General features: G+C 47.4%; 1 protein-coding gene across 1 annotated transcript in view; it reads left to right on the forward strand.

Moving 5' to 3' along the window:
• The first annotated feature begins 14,340 nt into the window (after window positions 1-14,340).
• MPV17 (mitochondrial inner membrane protein MPV17) overlaps window positions 14,341-25,120 on the forward strand; it is a 37,439-nt gene continuing 26,659 nt past the window's right edge. The window contains exon 1 of the mRNA XM_067470158.1: window positions 14,341-14,452. Within this exon, the coding sequence (XP_067326259.1) occupies window positions 14,374-14,452 (79 nt within the window). The 5' untranslated portion in view covers window positions 14,341-14,373. The remainder of the gene's footprint in view (window positions 14,453-25,120) is intronic.

The following is a 25,120-nucleotide window of genomic DNA, read 5'->3' on the forward strand; positions in this document are numbered from 1 at the left end:
TGAGAGGTGGGATTCAACAGCCCTCTGACTACTCGAAACAGCTGAGCCGGATGGTTCCTTGTGGACGCAATATTGGCCGAGTAGGAGTTTTGTGCGGCCTCTATTGCCACGCCATACGCCCTTTGATAAAGGCGCAGGCGTGTTCGGTTTGACTCACTAGGATCTTTCTACCACAAGTTCTCTAGCCACCTCTTTGTTCACTTCATCTCCACCAACTCCTCGTTAAACCAAGGAGATGGTTTAGTTCGGCGACTTAAGAGGGGGCGCTCCGGAGCAATCGTGTCTATTGCCCTAGTCAACTCATTATTCCAATGACAGACCAGAGCATCGACAGAATCACCAACCGAGGCGACGGAAAACTCCCCAAGAGCTGTCAAGAGTCCCTCTGAATCCATAAGCCTCCTGGGGCAGACCATCTTAATGGGTCCACCACCCCTGCGGAGGTTAGAAGTTGCAGGAAGTCTAAAACTGATCAGGTGGTGGTCGGTCCACAGCAAAGGAGTGATTGACAGCTCCTCCACACCGCCACCCTCTTCCCAACCCTGACAGAAGACCAAGTCAAGTGTGTGTCCAGCACAGTGGGTAGGGCCCGATACTAGCTGGGACAGCCCCATAGTTGCCATGGTGGCCATGAAGTCCTGGGCCACCCCTGAAAGAGTGACCTCAGCATGGACACTGAAGTCCCCCAGCACTATAAGCCACTGGGACTCCAATGCCAGGCCCGAGACCAACTTTGCAAGCTCAGGTAGGGTGGTTGTGGTGCAGCGGGGTGGTCGGTACACCAATAGCATCCCTATTCTGTCCCGGTCTCCTAGCCTCAGGTGGACACATTCAAACAAGGTTGACCGTAGGGAAGGGCCCCTGAGATGGAATCTTTATAGACTATTGCAACTCCGCCTCCCCTCCCCCCAGGACTTTTGTATCAAAGGGAGAAAACAATACATGCTGTTCTGTTGAGATATTCAGGGAGAAACACTTTCAAGAAAATTCAGGTATTTTAAAACATTTATATTTTACTTTTGTAATATTAATATCATTTTTAAACCGTTCCTCACACATCCAAACATTGTGTGTGCTCTCATTTACATTTCTTGAGTTTCTCTGTACATCTTAAGAGAATCTCTCTGGTGCCAAGTACCAGCATTCTCCCCGTGTGGGTTCTTTGATGGGAAAATAGCCTTCCACTCCGAGCGAAGCTCTTTCCACACTCCAGGCACTGATAGGGTTTCTCTCCAGTGTGGGTTCTGTGATGAGAGAGCAGATTTCCACTCTCAGTGAAACTCTTTCCACACTCCATGCACTTGTAGGGTTTCTCCCCAGTGTGGGTCCTCTGATGTTTATGTAGATTTCCACTGTGGGGGAAGCTCTTTCCACATTCCAGACATTGATAGGGTTTCTCCCCAGTGTGAGTTTTTTGATGTGAATGTAAATTTCCACTCTCAGTGAAGCTTTTTCCACACTCCGGACATGTATAAGGTTTCTCTCCAGTGTGAGTCCTTTGATGAAGACGTAGACTTCCCCTCCGCATGAAGCTCTTTCCACACTCCGGACATGTATAAGGTTTCTCCCCAGTGTGAATTCTTTGATGTGACTGCAGACTCCCACTTTCGGTGAAGCTCTTTCCACATTCCAGGCATGTATATGGTTTCTCTCCTGTGTGGATTCTTTGATGTTTCTGTAGACTTCCACTCTCACTAAAGTTCTTTCCACATTCTAAGCATGTATAAGGTTTCTCTCCGGTGTGAGTTCTTTGATGTTTCTGTAGCGTTCCACTCTCCGTGAAGCCCTTTCCACACTCCAAGCAAACATAGGGTTTCTCCCCAGTGTGGGTCCTCTGATGTTTATGAAGAGTTCCAAGGTCAGTGTAGCTCTTTCCACACTCCACACATGTGTAAGGCTTCTCCCCAGTGTGGGTCCTTTGATGTTTATGCAGGGTTGCGCTGTGAGTGAAGCTCTTTCCACACTCCAGGCAAGTATAGGGTTTCTCCCCAGTGTGGATTCTCTGATGTTTATATAGAGTTCCACTATGACTGAAGCTCTTTCCACACTCCAGACATGAGAACGGTTTTTCTCCTGTGTGGGTTCTCTGATGTAAATGCAGATGTGCTGTTTGAGCGAAGCTCTTTCCACACTCCAGACACGCATAGGGTTTCTCCCCAGTGTGAGTTCTATGATGTTTATGAAGCGTTCTACTGTCAGTGAAACTCTTTCCACACTCCAAGCATTTATAAGGTTTCTCCCCAGTGTGGGTTCTATTATGAGAATGTAGATTTCTACTCTGGCTGAAGCTCTTCCCACACTCCAGGCAAGTATAGGGTTTCTCCCCAGTGTGAGTTCTTTGATGTGAATGTAGATTTCCACTGTGGGTGAAGCTCTTTCCGCACTCCAAGCACGTATAAGGTTTCTCTCCAGTGTGGGTTCTTTGATGTTTGTTTAGACTTCCATTCTGAGTGAAGCTCTTTCCACACTCCAGGCATTTATAGGGTTTCTCCCCAGTGTGGGTCCTTTGATGTGACTGCAGATGTCTGTGCTGACTAAATCTCCTTCCACACTCAGTACGTGTATGCGCTTTATATGCTTTCTCCCCCATGTCAACAGTGATAGGAATGTTCCACTGCAATAGGGACTCTTTACTCTTTTATTCTTTCTGAACAGTGGTTAAAGTTAAGAGTTCAGCAAAACCGGCCTCTTAAGAGAGAGTTTTTCTTCCTTACTTTTTACTTCTAAATTCCCCAACATCTACTAGAGACTGGCTTGTTTCTCATCACACTGGTGGTGGCTCCAAACAATCTTCATTTCCCTGGTCGAGAAAAAAGAAAGAAATTATTAGGGATGAAGACCAAAAACCTGCTTTACCTTAAAGAATTCTCCTTTTTCTTTTAGTTTCATGTTGAAAATGGAAATACCGTAAATGTAGATGTGAAGGGGTTCAAACACATACACAGAAACCAACAAAGGAAGGCTGAAACTAAGACAAGTCAAACCCGCATTTTGGACTTTAGAAGAGCTGACTTCCAAAAAAATGAAGGAAATACTGAGCAGCATTCAATGGACACAGATACTAAAAGACAAGGGAGTTACAGATGGATGGGAGTTTTTCAAGAGTGAAATACTCAAGGCACAATTGCAAACAGGGCCAACAAGGATAAAAAATAGGACAAGTGCAAAGAAGCCAGAATGGATGTCCAAAGAACTTCTAACTGTGCTAAGACTCAAAAGAGACATGCACAAGAAGTGGAAAAAGGGAGACATCACCAAAGAAGAATTCAAACAAATAGCCAACTCTTGTAGGAAAAAGGTTCGCAAAGTAAAGCACAAAATGAGCACAGGTTTGCCAGGGACATTAAAAAACAATAAAAAGGGCTTATTTTCTTATGTCAGTAGAAAAAGGAAGAACAAGGAGGCGATCGGGCCTCTGCGAAGATGGGGCAATGCTGACAGGGGATGATAGGGAAAAGGCAGAATGACTTAATGCCTTCTTTGCCTCGCTCTTCTCACAAAAAGAATCATAGAATCAAAGAGTTGGAAGAGACCTCATGGGCCATCCAGTCCAACCCCATTCTGCCAAGAAGCAGGAATATTGCATTCAAATCACCCCTGACAGATGGCCATCCAGCCTCTGTTTAAAAGCTTCCAAAGAAGGAGCCTCCACCACACTCCCTCCGGGGCAGAGAGAAAGTCATCTTCAACCTCAGCAAGATGGAGTGAGTGAGGGATTAGAGGACATCCAACCCCAAATTGGGAAAGAAGTCGTCCAGGAATACCTGGCCGCTCTAAAGGAGTTCAAGTCCCCACGTCTAGATCAACTCCACCCAAGAGTATTGAAGGAACTAGCGGAAGTCATTTCGGAACCATTGGCAACCATCTTTGAGAGTTCTTGGAGAATGGGAGAAGTTCCAGCAGACTGGAGGAGGGCCAATGTGGTCCCAATCCTCAAGAAGGGGAAAAGACTCCTCAATCCCTTGAACGTGGACGACTGTCAAGCCAGGTGTCACCCATCCCATTTTTCTGAGAAAGGTCAGCCTGCCTTTGGTCCCTTTAGCCACATTTGGGGTTGACCCAATAAAATCAATGTGTCTTTCTAATCTTGGGTGAAGGTCCCCACCCTTCTTTCCTTTCTTCCTTTCTGGACTCACCCCTTCTTGTTTATGAATTCGTGATAGAATCCTAGAGTTGGAAGAGACCTGGTGGGCCATCCAGTCAGCTTGTGGTTTAATGAGATCCCTATATCCCTGAAACTGAGACGTGCAACACCCACCACATTCATAGAATCATAGAATCATAGAATCAAAGAGTTGGAGGAGACCTCATGGGCCATCCAGTCCAACCCCATTCTGCCAAGAAGCAGGAATATTGCATTCAAATCACCCCTGACAGATGGCCATCCAGCCTCCGCTTAAAAGCTTCCAAAGAAGGAGCCTCCACCACACTCCCTCCGGGGCAGAGAGTTCCACTGCTGAACGGCTCTCACAGTCAGGAAGTTCTTCCTAATGTTCAGATGGAATCTCCTCTCTTGTAGTTTGAAGCCATGGTTCCATTGCGTCCTAGTCTCCAGGGAAGCAGAAAACAAGCTTTCTCCCTCCTCCTCCCTGTGGCTTCCTCTCACATATTTATACATGGCTATCATATCTCCTCTCAGCCTTCTCTTCTTCAGGCTAAACATGCGCAGTTCCCTAAGCCGCTCCTCATAGGGCTTGTTCTCCAGACCCTTGATCATTTGAGTCGCCCTCCTCTGGACACATTCCAGCTTAGAGTCAAGATCTCTCTTGATTGTGGTGCCCAGAATTGGACACAATATTCCAGATGTATTCCAGATTCTCTGCATCTACCAAGCTTGTAATAGTATGAAAAAGAGATAAGTGTGGTAGGACTTGTTTTTGAGAAGCCCATGTTGACTTTTTGTGGGCATGGCATTACAGACTGTTTATTTATTTATTTATTCACACCTTTTCTACCCTGCCCTTCTCAACTCCCGGGGGGGGGGGGGGGGACTCAGAACGGCTAACACTGGCAGCAATTCGATGCTGCAGTATCACAATATAATAACAATATAAAACCATAAATACACAATAGATTAAAAACAATCACATTAATTATACAGTGGGTTGTTGTAGGTGTTTTTGGGCTATATGGCCATGTTCTAAAGGCATTCTCTCCTGATGTTTCACCTGCTGCATCTATGGCAAGCATCCTCAGAAATAGTGAGGTCTGATGGAACTAGGAAAATTGGGTTTATATATCTGTGGAATGACCAGGGTGGGACAAAGGACTCTTGTCTGTTGGAGCTAGGTGAAAGCCTTTGACAATACATTAATTATACAGTCATATAGCCATTCCCATTATCATAACAATCATATGGCCCAGTTCAATGTCCAAAGCCTGGTTCCAAAACCACAATTTCAGTTTTTTCCTAAAGGAAAGGATGGAGGATGTCGATCTAATCTCACTGGGGAGCGAATTCCACAAGTGGGGGGTCACCACCGAGAAGGCCTGTCCCTTGTCCCCACCAGACACGTTTGCAAGGCCGATGGGACTGAGAGCAGGGCCTTCCCGGTGGATCTTGAACTATGAGAGGAAAAGACAAGAGTTCTTTCTCCCACCCTGGACATCACTCCACAGATATATAAACCCCATTTTCCCAGTCTCCAACAGACCTCACGACCTCTGAAAATGCCTGCCATAGATGCAGGTGAAATGTCAGGAGAGAATGTTTCTGGAACATGGACAGGCAGCCCAAAAAACTCACAGCAACCCAGTGATTCTGGCCACGAAAGCCTTTGACCACAGGTGTAAACATTTCCAAAGAAGGTCCCATTGAGGAGAAAAGGGAAGGCTGGGTTTCTGCTTCTCCGGAGACATGGTGGAAAAGGAGATCCCACCTAAACATTAGGAAGAACTTATGGATAGACAGAGAGCTCTTTGGTGGGGATTTGCTGCTGTTGGTGGAGCCTTCTCCTTCCTTCCCTGGAGGTTGGTAAGCAGAGTCTGGAAGGCCATCTGTCGGGAGGGGTTGGGTGGTGTTTTCCTGCCTCACAGAAGGGGGCTCGACTGGGTGGCCTTATCATAGAATCCTAGAATCCTAGAGTTGGAAGAGACCTCCTGGGCCATCCAGTCCAACCGCATTCTGCCAAGAAGCAGGAATATTGCATTCAAAGCATCCCTGACAGATGGCCATCCAGCCTCTGCTTAAAAGCTTCCAAAGAAGGAGCCTCCACCACACTCCAGGGCAGAGAGTTCCACTGTTGAACGGCTCTCACAGTCAGGAAGTTCTTCCTCATGTTCAGATGTAGTTTGAAGCCATTCTTCCATTGCATCCTAGTCTCCAAGGAAGCAGAAACCAAGCTTGCTCCCTCCTCCTCCCTGTGGCTTCCTCTCACATATTTATACATGGCTCTCATCATGACTCCTCTCAGCCTTCTCTTCTTCAGGCTAAACATGCGCAGCTCCTTAAGCCGCTCCTCATTGGGCTTGTTCTCCAGACCCTGGATCTGCTCCCTCCTCCTCCCTGTGGCTTCCTCTCACATATTTATTCATGGCTATCATCATGTCTCCTCCTAGCCTTCTCTTCTTCAGGCTAAACATGCCCAGCTCCTTAAGCCGCTCCTCATAGGGCTTGTTCTCCAGACCCTGGATCTGCTCCCTCCTCCCTGTGGCTTCCTCTCACATATTTATTCATTGCTATCATCATGTCTCCTCCTAGCCTTCTCTTCTTCAGGCTAAACATGCCCAGCTCCTTAAGCCGCTCCTCATAGGGCTTGTTCTCCAGACCCTGGATCTGCTCCCTCCTCCCTGTGGCTTCCTTTCACATATTTACACATGGCTCTCATCATATCTCCTCTCAGCCTTCTCTTCTTCAGGCTAAACATGCGCAGCTCCTTAAGCCGCTCCTCATAGGGCTTGTTCTCCAGACCCTTGATCTGCTCCTTCCTCCCTGTGGCTTCCTCTCACATCTTGATCCATGGCCCTCATCATATCCCCTCTCATCCTTCTCTTCTTCAGGCTAAACATGCGCAGCTCCTTAAGCCACTCTTCATAGGGCTTGTTCTCCAGACCCTTGGGGGTCTCTTCTCATTTTAAGAGCCCAGGCTGCTAGATTTCAATCATAATTGCATGTCTCCCCGGCCTCTCCTCGTGTCTTGAGCCAGAGAAAGGAACAGAAGCACAAAATAGTTTAGTCACATAACATAGGAACACATAGGGAAAGGCAGGGAATTTTAGGGCGTTTTTCATGCACACGAGGAGAGACATAGTTTTCCCAAGTACACACAGATATCCAAGCAAGGCTCCCTTGAGAAGGAACAACCCAGAACTCCCTGCCTTCAAGCTGATCTGACCTGCAGCAGAGAGTTCCACAGTTCTCTGCCACATTGGCCTGCTTGGGCCAACCTCAATGGGAATGTGGTCATAGCAGCAGCTTCAGCCAAAGACGCTTTTTCTGCCTTGCTTTCTTCCCCTTTCCTAACATTGTAACAAACCCCCCAATAAAGTATCAATTAATTGTAACTTTCTCCTCTCCGTAGTGCTACTTTGTGTCCTTTATTGTCTTCAGCACAGGCTCAACACACAGAAACGTGGCAAAAATCCTACAAGCCCCCCCCCCCCCATTCCAATGTAGTTCTCGAAAAGAGAGGCATATCCAAACGTATTCCCATAAAATACATCTATATAAATAAAATTGTAACGTTCGTTTGTGGGATTCACAGAACTCAAAAACCACTGGGCGAATTGACACCAAATTTGGACACAAGACACCTCTCAGGCCAACGAGTGACCATCACTCATAAAAACACTGAAAAACACAGCAGATACTCAAAAAGCCCAAAAAAAGAGAAAATACATTACAATGTTCATGCTTATCTTCTACTTAATGGGATTTACCTATTCCTTTAAAGTGCTTTTTACTTGTCTATATAAATAAAAATGTAGTGTTCGTTTGTGGGATTAACATAACTCAAAAACCACTGGATGAATTGACACCAAATTTGGACACAAGACACCTCTCAGGCCAATGAGTGACCATCACTCATCAAAACACTGAAAAACACAGCAGAAGATACTCAAAAAGCCAGAAAAAAAACAAGAAAATACATTACAATGTTCATGCTTATCTTCTTACCTAATGGGATTTACCTATTCCTTTAAAGTGCTTTTTACTTGTCTATATAAATAAAAATGTAGTGTTCGTTTGTGGGATTAACATAACTCAAAAACCACTGGACGAATTGACACCAAATTTGGACACAAGACACCTCTCAGGCCAAGGAGTGACCATCACTCATCAAAACACTGAAAAACACAGCAGAAGAGACTCAAAAAGCCAGAAAAAAACAAGAAAATACATTACAATGTTCATGCTTATCTTCTTTCCTAATGGGATTTACCTATTCCTTTAAAGTGCTTTTTACTTGTCTATATAAATAAAAAGGTAATGTTGGTTTGTGGGATTAACATAACTCAAAAACCACTGGACGAATTGACACCAAATTTGGACACAAGGCACCTCTCAGGCCAGGGAGTGACCGTCACTCATAAAAACACTGAAAAACACAGCGGAAGGGACTTAAAAAGCCAAAAACAAAACAAAATTACATTACAACGTATGGGCAAAATTACATATATAAATGCAAACACACATATACACACACAAAACATATATACACAGTCTGGGCGACAGCAATGCGTGGTAGAGGATGGCTAGTATATAAATAAAAATGTAATGTTAGTTTGTGGGATTAACAGAACTCAAAAACCACTGGACGAATTGACACGAAATTTGGCCACTCCTAACCCAAGGAGTGACCGTCACTCAAAAAAATTGATTTTGTCATTTGGGAGTTGTAGTTGCTGGGATTTCTAGTTCACCTACAATCAAAGAGCATTCTGAACTCCCCAAATGATGGAATTGAACCAAACATGGCACACTGGACACCCATGGTGGGCATTGACGTTGAGTTTTGGAGTTGTAGTTCACCTGCATCCAGAGAGCACTGTGGACTCAAACAATGATGGATCTGGACCAAATTTGGCACGAATATTCCATATGCTGAAATATGAACACAGATGGAGTTTGGGGGAAATAAACCTTGACATTTGAAGGTTGTAGTTGCTGGGATTTATAATTCACCTGCAATCAAAGAGCATTCTGAACTCCACCAATGATGGAATTGAACCAAACATGGCACACAGGACTCCTACGACCAATGGAAAACACTAGAATGGTTTGGTGGGCATTTACCTTGACTTTGGGAGTTGTAGTTCACCTACATCCAGAGAGTGCTGTGGACTCAAACAATGATGGATCTGGACCAAACTTGGCACAAATATTCCAAATGCCCAACTAGGAACACAGATGGAGCTTGGGCGAAATAGACCTTGACATTTGGGAGTTGTAGTTACTGGGATTTATAGTTCACCTGTAATCAAAGAGCGTTCTGAACCCCACGAATGATAGAATGGGGGCAAACTTCCCACACAGAACCCCCATGACCAGGAGAAAATAGTGAAGGCCACCCAGTCCAACTCCCTTCTTCTCCAGGGCAAGAAAACGCCATCAAATACTCTTGACCCACAAATAGAAAGACATCATGTCTATTGGAAACCCAACACTTTCTCATGACTTTATGTTCCAGATCCCCAGGCTGGGCCACAGCAACGCCTGGCAGGGGGCGGCTAGCATTACATAGGCAGAGGACCCTCCCTGCCCCACCGGAACCCTCGGAGGAGGGAAGGCACTCCCCTGAAGACCCCCGAGTTTGGGGAAGAGGCCCAGGGGAGGGAGGGGGGCGAGGAGGGGGGCAAGAGGCCCAGGTGAGGGAGGGGGGGGCGGGGAGGGGGGGAAGAGGCCTAGGTGAAGGAGGGGGGGCGGGGAGGGGGGCAGGAGCCCAGGCACTGCCACTCCACGCCTTGCTCTCCGTGGGAGGGGGCGGCCTTTCCTTCTCGGCTCCTCCTGGGATTCCATGCAGCTCATAACCCCCCCCCCAAACCTTTTCCAAGCCCCGCCCCCACCTTCCCCCCAAATGCCGCCCCTCACCTGCTTTCCTGAAGCCAGCGCCCCCCCCTCTCTCTCTCCTCCCTAGGTGGGGGTCTTCCTCCCAGAAACTGGGCGGGAGGGGGGGGGGTGGGCCCCTGCTGTGACGTCAGAGAAGCCCCGCCTTCCTCCAGGCATCCCATAATACTACCCCCCCCCCCCAAATCCCATTACTTACTTACTAGCTCTGGCTGGTTTCTAAGGTGCCCCCTGGAGGCAGAAAGGCGCACTGCAGCCCAAGCCTCCCTCCCTCCCTCCAGGTGTTTTGGACTCCAACTCCCACCATTCCTCACAGTCTCCCTTTCATTTCATAGAATCCTAGAATCAAAGAGTTGGAAGAGACCAACTCCTGGGCCATCATCCAGTCCAACCCCATTCTGCCAAGAAGCAGGAATATTGCATTCAAATCACTCCTGACAGATGGCCATCCAGCCTCTGCTTAAAAGCTTCCAAAGAAGGAGCCTCCACCACACTCCCTCCTGGGAAGGCAGAGAGTTCCACTGCTGAACGGCTCTCACAGTCAGGAAGTTCTTCCTCGTGTTCAGATGGAATCTCCTCTCTTGTAGTTTGAAGCCATTCTTCCCTTGTGTCCTAGTCTCCAAGGAAGCAGAAAGGAAGCTTGCTCCCTCCTCCTCCCTGTGGCTTCCTCTCACATATTTATACATGGCTATCATATCTCCTCTCATCCTTCTCTTCTTCAGGCTAAACATGCCCAGCTCCTTAAGCCGCTCCTCATAGGGCTTGTTCTCCAGACCCTTGATCATTTTAGTCGCCCTCCTCTGGACACATTCCAGCTTAGAGTCAATATCTCTCTTCAATTGTGGTGCCCAGAATTGGACACAATATTCCAGATGTGGTCTAACCAAAGCAGAATAGAGCATGGGGAGCATGACTTCCTTAGATCTAGACACTATGCTCCTATTGATGCAGGCCAAAATCCCATTGGCTTTTTTTGCCGCCACATCACATTGTTGGCTCATGTTTAACTTCCTGTCCACGAGGACTCCAAGATCTTTTTCACACGTCCTGCTCTTGAGCCAGGCCTCATCGTCCCCCATTCTGTATCTTTGCATTTCGTTTTTCCTGCCAAAGTGGAGTATCTTGCATTTGTCACTGTTGAACTTCATTTTGTTAGTTTTGGCCATTCATCTCTCTAATCTGTCAAGATCGTTTTGAGTCCTGCTGCTGTCCTCTGGACTATTGGCTCTCCCTCCCAATTTGGTGTCGTCTGCAAACTTGATGATCCTGCCTTCTAGCCCTTCATCTAAGTCGTTAATAAAGATGTTGACTCTCAACAGTTGGCATACTATTGGTCGGTGCTGTGTGTTTGGGATTGGTGGTCCCACTGATTTGGTGCATTGCTGTACACAAATAAGAGGTCTGGGTTGTAGCCTCGGTGCCATCTCCCGCTGTTGTAGGATGGGGGGAGCTTGCTATCATGGATGAGTGATAGTTTGTGCAGTTCAGACCAGGAGAGGACAGCCTCTCCATTTTTATCTTCTTGAGCATAGATCCCCATACGTGGCTATGGCTGTTGAAGTCACCAATTACTACCGCCCTTTGGTGCCTGTCAAAGTTCTCGGGGGAGGAGAAGCAGAACTCTTCATTTGGGGGCTTGGACACAGAGGTGATGGTGATGTTGTTAAGCTCTACTGTTAGAACCTCGATATTGTTTTCTTCAGTGTTGTGGGCACTGCTGACTTGGAGGCCTGGTTTGACAAAGACAGCGCTTCCATACTGCGCATGTGGTCTTTCAGCTACTACGACCATTCCTGGGACTTTGGGTCGTTTCTGTTGTCCATCCCTGTGTGTTTTTTGGACACACGGCACGTCACATTTCTTATCTCGGCACAGTTCATAGAGCAGTTGTTCTTTGGCAGCTGACATGCCTTCGATGTTGATTGAGATTATTGACATGGTTGGTCCTGAAAAGGTCCGTTGGTTGTTTCGCTTGCTTGCTTGCATGCTGGTCGCTTGCATACTGTGAACCACCACCGCCTCCTCCTGAGAAAAATGTATAATATCACAAAGGACAACCACCTCACCCGCCTCATAGGAAACCTGCTACAAAACAGGAGCTTCTTTGTTGAGTTCCAGGGCCAGAGAAGCAGATGGCGGACACAGAAGAACAGCCTGCCTCAGGGGAGCGTGCTTGCTCCATCCACGTTCAACATCTACACAAATGACCAGTGACTGCCAGAAGGGACAGAGAGCTTCATCTATGCTGATGATCGTGCCATCACCGCTCAAGGAAATCAGCTACAGAACAGGAGCTTTTTTGTTGAGTTCCAGGGCCAGAGAAGCAGATGGCGGACACAGAAGAACAGCCTGCCTCAGGGGAGCGTGCTTGCTCCATCCACGTTCAACATCTACACAAATGACCAGTGACTGCCAGAAGGGACAGAGAGCTTCATCTATGCTGATGATCGTGCCATCACCGCTCAAGGAAATCAGCTACAGAACAGGAGCTTTTTTGTTGAGTTCCAGGGCCAGAGAAGCAGATGGTGGAAACAGAAGAACGGCCTGCCTCAGGGGAGCGTGCTTGCTCCATCCATGTTCAACATCTACACAAAGGACCAGCCACTGCCAGAAGAGACAGAGAGTTTCATCTATGCTGATGATCGTGCCATCACCACTCAAGGAAATCAGCTACAGAACAGGAGCTTTTTTGTTGAGTTTCAGGGCCAGAGAAGCAGATGGTGGAAACAGAAGAACGGCCTGCCTCAGGGGAGCGTGCTTGCTCCATCCATGTTCAACATCTACACAAAGGACCAGCCACTGCCAGAAGAGACAGAGAGTTTCATCTATGCTGATGATCGTGCCATCACCACTCAAGGAAATCAGCTACAGAACAGGAGCTTTTTTGTTGAGTTTCAGGGCCAGAGAAGCAGATGGTGGAAACAGAAGAACAGCCTGCCTCAGGGGAGCGTGCTTGCTCCATTCATGTTCAACATCTACACAAATGACCAGTCACTGCCAGAAGGGACAGAGAGCTTCATCTATGCTGATGATTGTGCCATCACCGCTCAAGCAGGGAGCTTTGAGATGGTGGAACAGAAGCTCTCCGAAGCTCTAGGTGCTCTTACTGCCTATTACAGGGAAAACCAACTGATCCCTAATCCATCCAAAACACAGACATGCGCCTTTCATCTCAAGAACAGAGAAGCATCCCGAGCTCTGAAGATCACCTGGGAAGGAATCCCACGGGAGCATTGCAGCGCACCCAAATCCCTGGAAGGAGTCACTCTGGACCGTGCCCTGACCTACAAGAAGCACTGCCTGAACATCAAGCAAAAAGTGGGCGCTAGAAACAACATCATACGAAAGCTGACTGGCACAACCTGGGGATCACAACCAGACACAGTGAAGACATCTGCCCTTGTGTTATGCTACTCTGCTGCTGAGTATGCATGCCCAGTGTGGAACACATCTCACCACGCTCAAACAGTGGACGTGGCTGTTAATGAGTCATGCCGCATTATCACGGGGTGCCTGCGCCCTACACCACGGGAGAAATTACACTGCGTAGCCGGTATTGCACCACCTGACATCCGCCGGGAAGTGGCAGCCAATAGTGAAAGGACCAAGACAGAGTCATCTCCAGCTCATCCCGTGTTTGAGTATCAGCCAGCACGTCAACGACTTAAATCTAGAAATAGTTTTCTAAGATCTACAGAGACACTCGCTGGAACACCCCAGCAAGCGAGAGTCCAAAAGTGGCAGGCTCAAACCCAGAATCTGATACCCAATGAGAGACTCCCTCCTGGGCACACAGAAGACTGGGTGACTTGGAAGGCGCTGAACAGACTGCGCTCTGGCACCACAAGATGCAGAGCCAACCTCAAGAAATGGGGGTCACAAAGTGGAATCCTCGACATGCGAGTGCGGAGAGGAGCAAACCACTGACCTCCTGCTGCAATGCAACCTGAGCCCTGCCACATGATGCACCAGGGAGGACCTTCTTGTGGCAACACCAGAGGCACTCCAAGTGGCCAGAGACTGGTCAAAGGACATCTAATCCACTACCAAACTCACAAATTTTGTATTTTGTCTGTTTGTTTGCTTTGTTCTGTTAGAAATGTCATATAATTTGACTGGTTGTCCCGACACGACAAATAAGTACCTGGACGTGGCTTGACCCGAGAATGAATGGATTTCGAAAGAAGTCAGCCTTCCCCCCCCCCTCCCCCGCCCCTCTTTCGGCCAATCAGCGCTGGCTGTCCGGCCCCCCTTGCGTCATCCCCGGGCGCCGCATCCTGCCTGAGCTGCACGTGCTTCTCAGCTGCCTCTGTTGTGGGCGTGGCGTGGCGTGGCGTGGCGTGGGGTGTCTGCCCCGAGTGGGCTCCATGGCGGGGGCGGCGGCGTGGCGGGCCTACCAGCGGGTGATGGCGAGGCACCCGGCTACCGTGCAGGTCGTGACCGCAGGTAAGCACGCAGGGAAGGGGCAAGGAACTCCCTCTTGGTCACCTCCAGGCTTAGTCCCTCCCTCCAGGAGTTTTGGACTTCAACTCCCACCATTCCTCACAGCCTACCGGATAGCCAATAGTCCAGAGGACAGGAGCAGGATTCAAAACGATCTTGACAGATTAGAGAGATGAATGGCCAAAACTAACACAATGAAGTTCAACAGGGACAAATGCAAGATACTCCACTTTGGCAGAAAAAATGAAATGCAAAGATACAGAATGGGGGACAATGCCTGGCTCGAGAGCAGGACGTGTGGAAAAGATCTTGGAGTCCCCGTGGGGAGGAAGGAAGGGGAACATGAGCCAGGAATGTGATGTGGCGGCAAAAAAAGCCAATGGGATTTTGGCCTCAGGCATCAAGAGGAGCCTAGTGTCTAGATCTAAGGAAGTCATGCTCCCCATGCTCTATTCCGCTTTGGTCAGACCACTTTACCTGGGATATTGTGTCCAATTCTGGGCACCACAACTCAAGAGAGATATTGACTCTAAGCTGGAATGTGTCCAGAGGAGGGCGACTCAAATGATCAAGGGTCTGGAGAACAAGCCCTATGAGGAGTGGCTTAAGGAGCTGGGCATGTTTAGCCTGAAGAAGAGAAGGCTGAGGGGAGACATGATAGCCATGTATAAATATGTGAGAGGAAGCCACAGGGAGGAGGGTGCAGATCAAGGGTCTGGAGAACAAGCCCTATGAGGAGCGGCTTAAGGAGCTGGGCATGTTTAGCCTGAAGAAGAGAAGGCTGAGAGGAGATATGATGAGAGCCATGTATAAATATGTGAGAGGAAGCCGCAGGGAGGAGGGAGCAGATCAAGGGTCTGGAGAACAAGCCCTATGAGGAGCGGCTTAAGGAGCTGGGCATGTTTAGCCTGAAGAAGAGAAGGATGAGAGGAGACATGATGAGGGCCATGTATAAATATGTGAGAGGAAGCCACAGGGAGGAGGGAGCAGATCAAGGGTCTGGAGAACAAGCCCTATGAGGAGCGGCTTAAGGAGCTGGGCATGTTTAGCCTGAAGAAGAGAAGGCTGAGAGGAGATATGATGAGAGCCATGTATAAATATGTGAGAGGAAGCCACAGGGAGGAGGGAGCAGATCAAGGGTCTGGAGAACAAGCCCTATGAGGAGCGGCTTAAGGAGCTGGGCATGTTTAGCCTGAAGAAGAGAAGGCTGAGAGGAGATATGATGAGAGCCATGTATAAATATGTGAGAGGAAGCCACAGGGAGGAGGGAGCAGATCAAGGGTCTGGAGAACAAGCCCTATGAGGAGCGGCTTAAGGAGCTGGGCATGTTTAGCCTGAAGAAGAGAAGGATGAGAGGAGATATGATGAGGGCCATGTATAAATATGTGAGAGGAAGCCACAGGGAGGAGGAGGGAGCAAGCTTCCTTTCTGCTTCCCTGGAGACTAGGACACGCAACAATGGCTTCAAACTACAAGAGAGGAGATTCCATCTGAACATGAGGAAGAACTTCCTGACTGTGAGAGCCGTTCAGCAGTGGAACTCTTTGCCCCAGAGTGTGGTGGAGGCTCCTTCTTTGGAAGCTTTGAAACAGGGGCTGGATGGCCATCTGTCAGGGGTGCTTTGAATGCAATATTCCTGCTTCTTGGCAGAATGGGGGTGGACTGGATGAGGGCCCAGGAGGTCTCTTCCAACTCTTGGATTCCATGATTCTATGAGAGCCGTTCAGCAGTGGAACTCTCTGCCTCAGAGTGTGGTGGAGGCTCCTTCTTCGGAAGCTTTGAAACAGAGGCTGGATGGCCATCTCTCAGGGGTGCTTTGAATGCAATATTCCTGCTTCTTGGCAGAATGGGGGTGGACTGGATGAGGGCCCAGGAGGTCTCTTCCAACTCTTGGATTCCATGATTCTATGAGAGCCGTTCAGCAGTGGAACTCTCTGCCTCAGAGTGTGGTGGAGGCTCCTTCTTCGGAAGCTTTTAAGCAGAGGCTGGATGGCCATCTGTCAGGGGTGCTTTGAATGCAATATTCCTGCTTCTTGGCAGAATGGGGGTGGACTGGATGATGGCCCAGGAGGTCTCTTCCAACTCTTGGATTCCATGATTCTATGAGAGCCGTTCAGCAGTGGAACTCTCTGCCTCAGAGTGTGGTGGAGGCTCCTTCTTTGGAAGCTTTGAAACAGAGGCTGGATGGCCATCTGTCAGGGGTGCTTTGAATGCAATATTCCTGCTTCTTGGCAGAATGGGGGTGGACTGGATGATGGCCCAGGAGGTCTCTTCCAACTCTTGGATTCTATGGTTCTATGATTCCAAGTCCAAAACACCTGGAGGGAGGGTCCAGGCGTGGTCTAGTCCAGGTCCCTGCAACTTACCAGAAAACGAGGTTGAATTGGTTGAGACTCCATCAGAGAGTCCTTGCAAAACAAGAGCCACGCCTGCCACTGCACGAGGTTTTGCCAAAGCAACGTTTTTGCAGTTGGACAGGCTTTCCCCGTGTTGCAATGATCAGACTCCTTTCACAACACAACAGGAACATTGGGAAGAACTTCCTGACTGCAAGAAGAGCTGTTCAGCTGTGGAACCTTCTGCCTTGGGAGTCTCATGGAAGCTCCTTCCTTGAAAGCTTTGAATCAGAGGCTGGATGGATGGCCTTACTTCTTCCCTTATAGAAACAAGAATGTATGTATGTATATTTTATAAGACTCTCAGGAAAGTAAATAAATCAGGATTATATGCTCTCTAATAGAGTAAATTGTCTGAAACTTTATAGCATTTAACAGGAATGTTATCAGCACATTATAAGTAACACATAGATTATCTTGTCAACATAGAGAAATAAACAGTAGAATAAGGGTAATAAAGTCCATCCTTTCCTGGAGTCGGATTTCAGTGAAGGAATTCAAAAGTCTCTGTCTTTATCCTCAAAAGAATTCTTCTTTTGGCAACACAGTCTTTAAGGAGTACTTTTTAGGCAACAGAGTCTTCCTTAGGTAACACAATGTCAGGTAACACAATTTCAACAAGGTCTCCCGGTATGTTCTCCTTGTTTCGAATAATTATCTTCTTCAGGATAAATGAACATCGTTCACGCATTAGGAATGGGTCCACTGACTCTTCACTATATGTACATTTCAATGAAAAAGCACATACACACCATAGCTTTAAATTTTGTGCTTTAGAAAAAATATTGCCCAGACCTAATGCAGATGTAAAAAAACTCCTTCTGCAAAGAGAATCTTTTTGGATCTTTAAACTACAAACACTGGTTCCACAAGGACTAAATGATAAAATTGAATACACTTGTTTCTTGTGAAATGTAGTTCTACTTAAGAGGTAGCCTAGGTATGACTCATTGCTCGTTATAGAACTCCTACCAGAACAGAGCCTGTACTACTGAAGAGAGTGTAAGTAGAGTAGCGTGTTTCTTTACTGTTATTATAGAATGTTTCTCTAGCAATGTGATTTTGGGAGTTACATGTATCTATTGTGTATGTTATTTTTACTCCTTTATTTAGTGCATTAAGTATAATGTGATAACAGACTACATCCTGAAGAAGATAATTATTCGAAACAAGGAGAACATACCGGGAGACCTTGTTGAAATTGTGTTACCTGAAATTGTGTTACCTAAGGAAGACTCTGTTGCCTAAAAAGTACTCCTTAAATACTGTGTTGCCAAAAGAAGAATTCTTTTGAGGATAAAGACAGAGACTTTTGAATTCCTTCACTGAAATCCGACTCCAGGAAAGGATGGACTTTATTACCCTTATTCTACTGTTTATTTCTCTATGTTGACAAGATAATCTATGTGTTACTTATAATGTGCTGATAACATTCCTGTTAAATGCTATAAAGTTTCAGACAATTTACTCTATTAGAGAGCATATAATCCTGATTTATTTACTTTCTTGAGAGTCTTATAAAATATACATACATACATTCTTGTTTCTATGATACTATAGATATTTGTGCATTGTTTGCTCACTTCTTCCCTTCCCTTTGTTTCCTGATTAGTGGCTCTCCACCAAGGTGCTCCGAGCAACTTACAATCTAAAATAGCATTTATACAATCTAAAAACATTCAGCAGTGACTCTTCGGCAAATTAGGATCTGATGACTTAAATGCACAACCAAACAGCCAAGTCTTGAGCGCCTTTGCAAAAGGTCGCAACTCCGACATGGCTCTAATGCAGTGGTTCTCAACCTTGCGAATGCCGTGACCCCTTAACGCAGTTCCATATGTTGTGACCCCCAACCATAATAATTTTTTTGTTGCTACTTGATACTGTCATAAATCATAATGTAAATATCCGATTTGCAGGATGGATTTTCCTTCACTGGACTAAACTGAGCACAAATACCCAATATGCCCAAATGTGAATGCAAGTGGGGTTGGGGGTGGGATTGATTTTGTAATTTGGGAGTTGTAGTTGCTGGGATTTATAATTCACCTATAACCAAAGAGCATTCTGAACCACCAGCGGTGGATTTAAACCGAACTTGGCACACAGAACTCCCATGACCAACAGAAAACACTGGGTTTCGTGGGCATTGACCTTGAGTTTGGGAGTTGTAGTTCACCTATATCCAGATCCATGCAATGATCGATCTGGACCAAGCTTGGCATGAATACTCAGTATGCCCAAATGTGCACACCGGTGGTGTCTGGGGAAAATAGACATTGACATTTGGGAGTTGTAGTTGTTGGGATTTATAGTTCACCTACAATCAAAGAGCATTCTGTGCTCGATCAACAATAGAATTGGGTCAAACTTCCCACACAGAATCCCAATGACCAACAGAAAATACTATGGTTTGTTGTAGGTTTTTTCGGGCTGTATGGCCATGGTCTAGAGGCATTCTCTCCTGATGTTTCGCCTGCATTTTGGCAAGCATCCTCAGAGGTAGTGAGGTCTCACCTTGGTCACTCCACAGATATATAAACCCTTTTCCCTACTTCCAACAGACCTCACAACGTCTGGGGATGCTTGCCATAGATGCAGGTGAAACGTCAGGAGAGAATGCCTCTAGAACATGGCCATATAGCCCGAAGAAACCTACAGCAAACCAGTGATTCCAGCCATGAAAGCCTTCGACAATACACAGAAAATACTATGTTTTCTGATGGTCTGTGGCGACCCCTTTGACACTCCCTCACGACCCCCTCAGGGGTCCCGATCCCCAGGTTGAGAAACACTGCTCTAATGTATGGAGGCAAAGAGTTCCACAGAATTGGAGCATCGGTCGGAAAAGCTCTACGATGCCATGTAGCTTCCAGGTGTCCCTCCCTCCCTTGGGCCCGGGACGTAGAGGCGATTTTCCTGGGTGGATCGAGGTGACCACGGGTGGAGAAGAGGAATGAGGCGGTCCCTAAGATACAAAGGTCCTTGGCCATTTTGAGCTCTAAATGTCAGGATCAGGATCTTGTCAGAGATGCGATGTTCTCTTGGTAGCCAATGCAGTTGTTGCAGAATCGGTGTGATATGGGATCTTAGAGATGATCCCGCTAGCAGCCTGGCTGCCGCATTTTGGACCATCCGAATCTTCTGGGCTGTTGACTTTGGAAGGCCGGCATATAAGGCATTGCCATAGTCCAACCTTGTGGTGACTGTTGCGTGGATTAGGTTCTTGTGATTTTTTTCGGGCTATATGGCCATGTTCTAGAGGCATTTCCTCCTGACGTTTCGCCTGCATCTATGGCAAGCATCCTCAGAGGTTGTGAGGTCTGTTGGAATTAGGAAAAATATATATCTGTGGAATGACTGGGGTGGGACAAAGGACTCTTGTCTGCTGGAGCTGGGTGTGAATGTTTCAACTGACTACCTTCATTAGCATTTGAAGGCCTGGCTGAGCCTGGGGGAATCTTTTGTTGAGAGGTGTTAAGATGTGCCTGGTTGTTTCCTCTCTGTTGTTTTGCTGTTGTAATTTTAGAGTTTTTTTTAATACTGGTATCCAGATTGTGTTCATTTTCATGGTCTCTTCCTTTCTGTTGAAATTGTCCACATGCTTGTGGATTTCAATGGCTTCTCTGTGTAGTCTGACATGGTGGTTGTGAGAGTGGTCCAGCATTTCTGTGTCTTCCAATAATAATCTGCTGTGTCCAGGCTGGTTCATCAGGTGCTCTGCTCTGGCTGACTTCTCTGGTTGAAGGAGTCTGCTGTACCTCTCATGTTCCTTGATGCTTGTTTGGGCAACGCTGCGTTTGGTGGTCCCTATGTAGACTTGTCCACAGCTGCATGGTATACAATGGTAGACTCCTGCAGAGGTGAGAGGATCCCTCTTGTCCTTTGCTGAATGCAGCATTTGTTGGATTTTCTTGGTGGGTCTGTAAGTGGTTTGTATGTTGTGTTTCCTCATCCGCTTCCCTCTGCGGTCAGTGGTTCCCTTGATGTCTGGCAGGAACACTTTTCCTCTGGGTGGATCTTCATCTTGACTCTCGTGGCTTCTTCTCGGTGGTCTTGCAGCTCTCCTGATGTCTCAGGTGGAGTCTCCCTTGGCCTGGAGAGCCCAGTTGAGGTGGTTAAGTTCATCTTGGAGGAGGAAGTGGGCTTCGCAGATTCTTTTTGCACGGTCTGCCAAGGCTTTAATGGGGCTTCTTTTTTGACTTGGGTGATGGTTGGAGTTTTGATGTAGATCTCTATCTGTGTGTGTGGGTTTTCTGTAGACGGTGTGACCCAATTGTTGATCTGGTTTGCGGATGACGAGGACATCTAGAAAAGGCAGTCTTCCTTCATTTTCTTTTTCCATGGTGAATTGGATGTTTGGGTGGATGCTGTTGAGATGGTCCAGGAACCTGTTGAGTTCTTCTCCTCCATGGCTCCAAATGGTGAAAGTGTCATCCACATCTCTGAACCATATGTTTGGGTGGATGCTGTTCAGATGGTCCAGGAACCTGTTGAATTCTTCTTCTCCATGGCTCCAAAGGGTGAAGGTGTCATCCACATCTCTGAACCATATGTTTGGGTGGATGCTGTTCAGCTTCCCTCTGCGGTCAGTGGTTCCCTTGATGTCTGGCAAGGACACTTTTCCTCTGGGTGGACCTTTGTCTTGACTCTCGTGGCTTCTTCTCGGTGGTCTTGCAGCTCTTCTGATGTCTGAGGTGGAGTCTCCATTGGCCTGGAGAGCCCAGTTGAGGTGGTTCAGTCCATCTTGGAGGAGGAGGTGGGGTTCGCAGATTCTTTTTGCACGGTCTGCCAAGGCTTTAATGGGGCTTCTTTTTTGACTTGGGTGATGATTGGAGTTTTGATGTAGATATCTCTGTGTGTGTGTGGGTTTTCTGTAGACGGTGTGACCCAATTGTGGATCTGGTTTGCGGATGACTAGGACATCTAGAAAAGGCAGTCTTCCTTCATTTTCTTTTTCCATGGTGAATTGGATGTTTGGGTGGATGCTGTTAAGATGGTCCAGCAACCTGTTGAGTTCTTCTTCTCCATGTTGCGTGGATGACCGTTGCCAATGCTTCTACCGAAAGGTCGGATGCCAATTTCCTTGCCTGGCGAAGATGAGAAAAGGCCTGCTTCCTTCTGGCCGTGATCTGGGCCTCCATCGTCAGCGATGAGTCCAACACAACCCCTTTAAGGCTTTGAACAGTGGCTGACGGAACCAGAGCTTCCCCATCGCAATCAGGCAGAGACTGGGTTAATTCTGGCAGCTGGCTGGGCCAGAGGATCTCCATTTTTGCAGGATTCACTTTGAGTCTGCTTGCTCGCAGCCATCTCCTCACTGCTTCCAAACACAGCCTAAAGTTCTCAGGAATCGTGGTGGTTGTCCCAGGTCCCACACTAGGCACTGTCGTTCCCGATCTCAGGGGCATCTTCACACCTTTCAGTCCTCGCTCATAGCCCTCCAAGGGCAGAGGTGGTCAAAAGTCCACTGCAGCTAAGTTTCCCATGACCAAAGGCACAGTCTAAGCCAGGCCTTGGCAAACTTGGGCCCTCCCTCCAGTGTCTTAGACTTCAGTGCCCACAATTTCTAACAGCCATTAGGCCAGTGTTTCTCCACCTTCCTAATGCCACGACCCCTTAATCCAGTTCCTCATGTTGTGGTGACCCCCAACCATAAAATTATTTTCATTGTGACTTCATAACTATAATTTTGCTACTGCTATGAATCTTAACTGTTTAAATCTTAAACTGTTTAAAATCTTAAAAGATGATGCTGTCAAGGTGATGCATGCCATTTGCCAGCAAATATGGAAAACACAAGAATGGCCATCAGACTGGAAAAAATCAACTTATCTCCCCATACCAAAAAAGGGAAATGCGAAAGACTGCTCAAATTTCCGTACAGTGGCCCTTATTTCTCATGCCAGTAAGGTAATGCTCAAGATCCTGCAAGGAAGAAGCCTCCAGCAATACATGGAGCGAGAGTTGCCAGATGTTCAAGCTGGGTTTAGAAAAGGCAGAGGAACGAGAGACCAGATTGCCAATATCCGCATGCTGGATAATGGAGAAAGGCAGGGAGTGTCAGAAAAACATCTCTTTCTGCTTCATTGACTCTTCTAAAGCCTTGGACTGTGTGGATCATCATAAATTGTGGCAAGTTGTTAGTGGGATGGGCATCCCAAGCCACCTTGTCTCTCTCCTGAGGAATCTGTACAAGGACCAAGGAGCAACAGTCAGAACTGACCACGGAACAGGAGACTGGTTCCAGATTGGGAAAGGCGTACAGCAAGGCTGCATCCTCTCACCCAACCTTTTTAACTTGTATGCAGAACACATCATGCGATGTGCGGGACTGGATGAATGCAAAGCTGGGGTGAAAATGGCTGGAAGAAACATTCACAACCTCAGATATGCAGATGACACCACTCTGATGGCCGAAAGCGAGGAGGAGCTGAGGAGCCTTCTAATCCAGGTGAAAGAAGAAAGCGCAAAAGCCGGGTTGCAGCTAAACATCAAAAAAACCAAGATTATGGCAACAAGAATGATTGACAACTGGAAAATAGAGGGAGAAACCGTGGAGGCCGTGACAGACTTTGTATTTCTAGGTGCAAAGATTACTGCAGATGCAGACTGTGGCCAGGAAATCAGAAGACGCTTCCTTCTTGGGAGGAGAGCAATGTCCAGTCTCGATAAAATAGTCAAGAGCAGAGACATCAGACTGGCAACCAAGATCCATTGCCTAGTCAAAGCCATGGTCTTCCCTGTAGTCACCTACGGATGTGAGAGCTGGACCTTCGGGAAGGCTGAGCGAAGGAAGAGAGATGCTTTTGAGCTGTGGTGTTGGAGGAAAGTGCTGAGAGTGCCTTGGACTGCGAGAAGATCCAACCAGTCCATCCTCCAGGAAATAAAGCCCGACTGCTCATTGGAGGGAAGGAGACTAGAGACAAAGTTGAAGTCCTTTGAAGGCCACATCATGAGGAGACAGGAAAGCCTAGAGAAGACAATTATGCTGGGGAAAGTGGAAGGCAAAAGGAAGAGGGGCCGACCAAGGGCAAGATGGATGGGTGGCATCCTTGAAGTGACTGGACTGACCTTGAGGGAGCTGGGGGTGGTAACGGCCGACAGGGAGCTCTGGCGTGGGCTGGTCCATGAGGTCACGAAGAGTCGGAGACGACTGAACGAATGAACAACAACAATGAATCTTAACGTAAATATTTGATAGGCAAGATGTATTTTTATTCACTGGACCAAATTTGGCACAAATACCCAATACGCCCAAATTTGAATATTGGTGGGGTTCACCAATGAATTGAACCGAACTTGGCAGACAGAACTCCCATCACCAACAGAAAATACTGGAAGGGTTTAGTGAGTTTTGGAGTTGTAGTTCACCTACATTCAGAGAGCACTGAATGTGGACTCAAACAATGACCAAACTTGGCACAAATACTCAATATGCCCAAATACGAATACTGGTGGAGTTTGGGAAAAATAGACCTTGACACTTGGGAGTAGTGGTTGCTGTGGATTTCTAGTTCACCTACAATCAAAGAGCATTCTGAACCCCACCAACAAGAGAATTGGGTCAGACTTCCCACACCAAACCCCCATGACCATCAGTGAACACTGGTGGAGTTTGGGAAAAATGGACTTGACATTTGGGAGTTGCGGTTGCTGGGATTTATAGTTCACTGACAATCTAAGAGCATTCTGAACCAATTGGGCCAAACTTCCCGCATAGAACCCCTATGACCAATAGAAAATACTGTGTTTTCTGATGGTCTGTGGCAACCCCTCTGACACCCCCAAGTGACCCCTCCAGGGGTCCCAACCCCCAGGTTGAGAAACACTGCATTAGGCTGTTAGGAATGGTGGGAGTTGGAGTCCAAAACACCTGGAGGGAAGGCCCAAGTTTGCCCATGGCTGGTCTACGCAGGCAGAGTTAGTGCCAACACTCCAGTAAGTTCTGCAATCTCAGGAGAGTGATGCGGGAGCATGCAGAGTGCCTTTGTTTTCCCCTTCTGGCCGTCTTCCAAAGGACCTCCAAAGAAGGTCAGCCTGCCCCCTCCCTCCACTCTATGGCCAACAAGAAGTGCTTCCTCAGGCTTAGAGCAGCGTTTCTCAACCTGGGGGTCGGGACCCCTGAGGGGGTCATGAGTGGGTGTCAGAGGGGTCACCAAAGACCATCAAAAACCATCAAAAATGTTGGTCATGGGGGTTCTATGTGGGAAGTTTGGCCCAATTCTATTGTTGGTGGGGTTCAGGATGCTTTTTGACTCTAAGTGAACTATAC

Source organism: Anolis sagrei, chromosome 1 (genome assembly GCF_037176765.1).
Source record: "Anolis sagrei isolate rAnoSag1 chromosome 1, rAnoSag1.mat, whole genome shotgun sequence".
Classification (NCBI taxonomy): Eukaryota; Metazoa; Chordata; class Lepidosauria; order Squamata; family Dactyloidae; genus Anolis; species Anolis sagrei.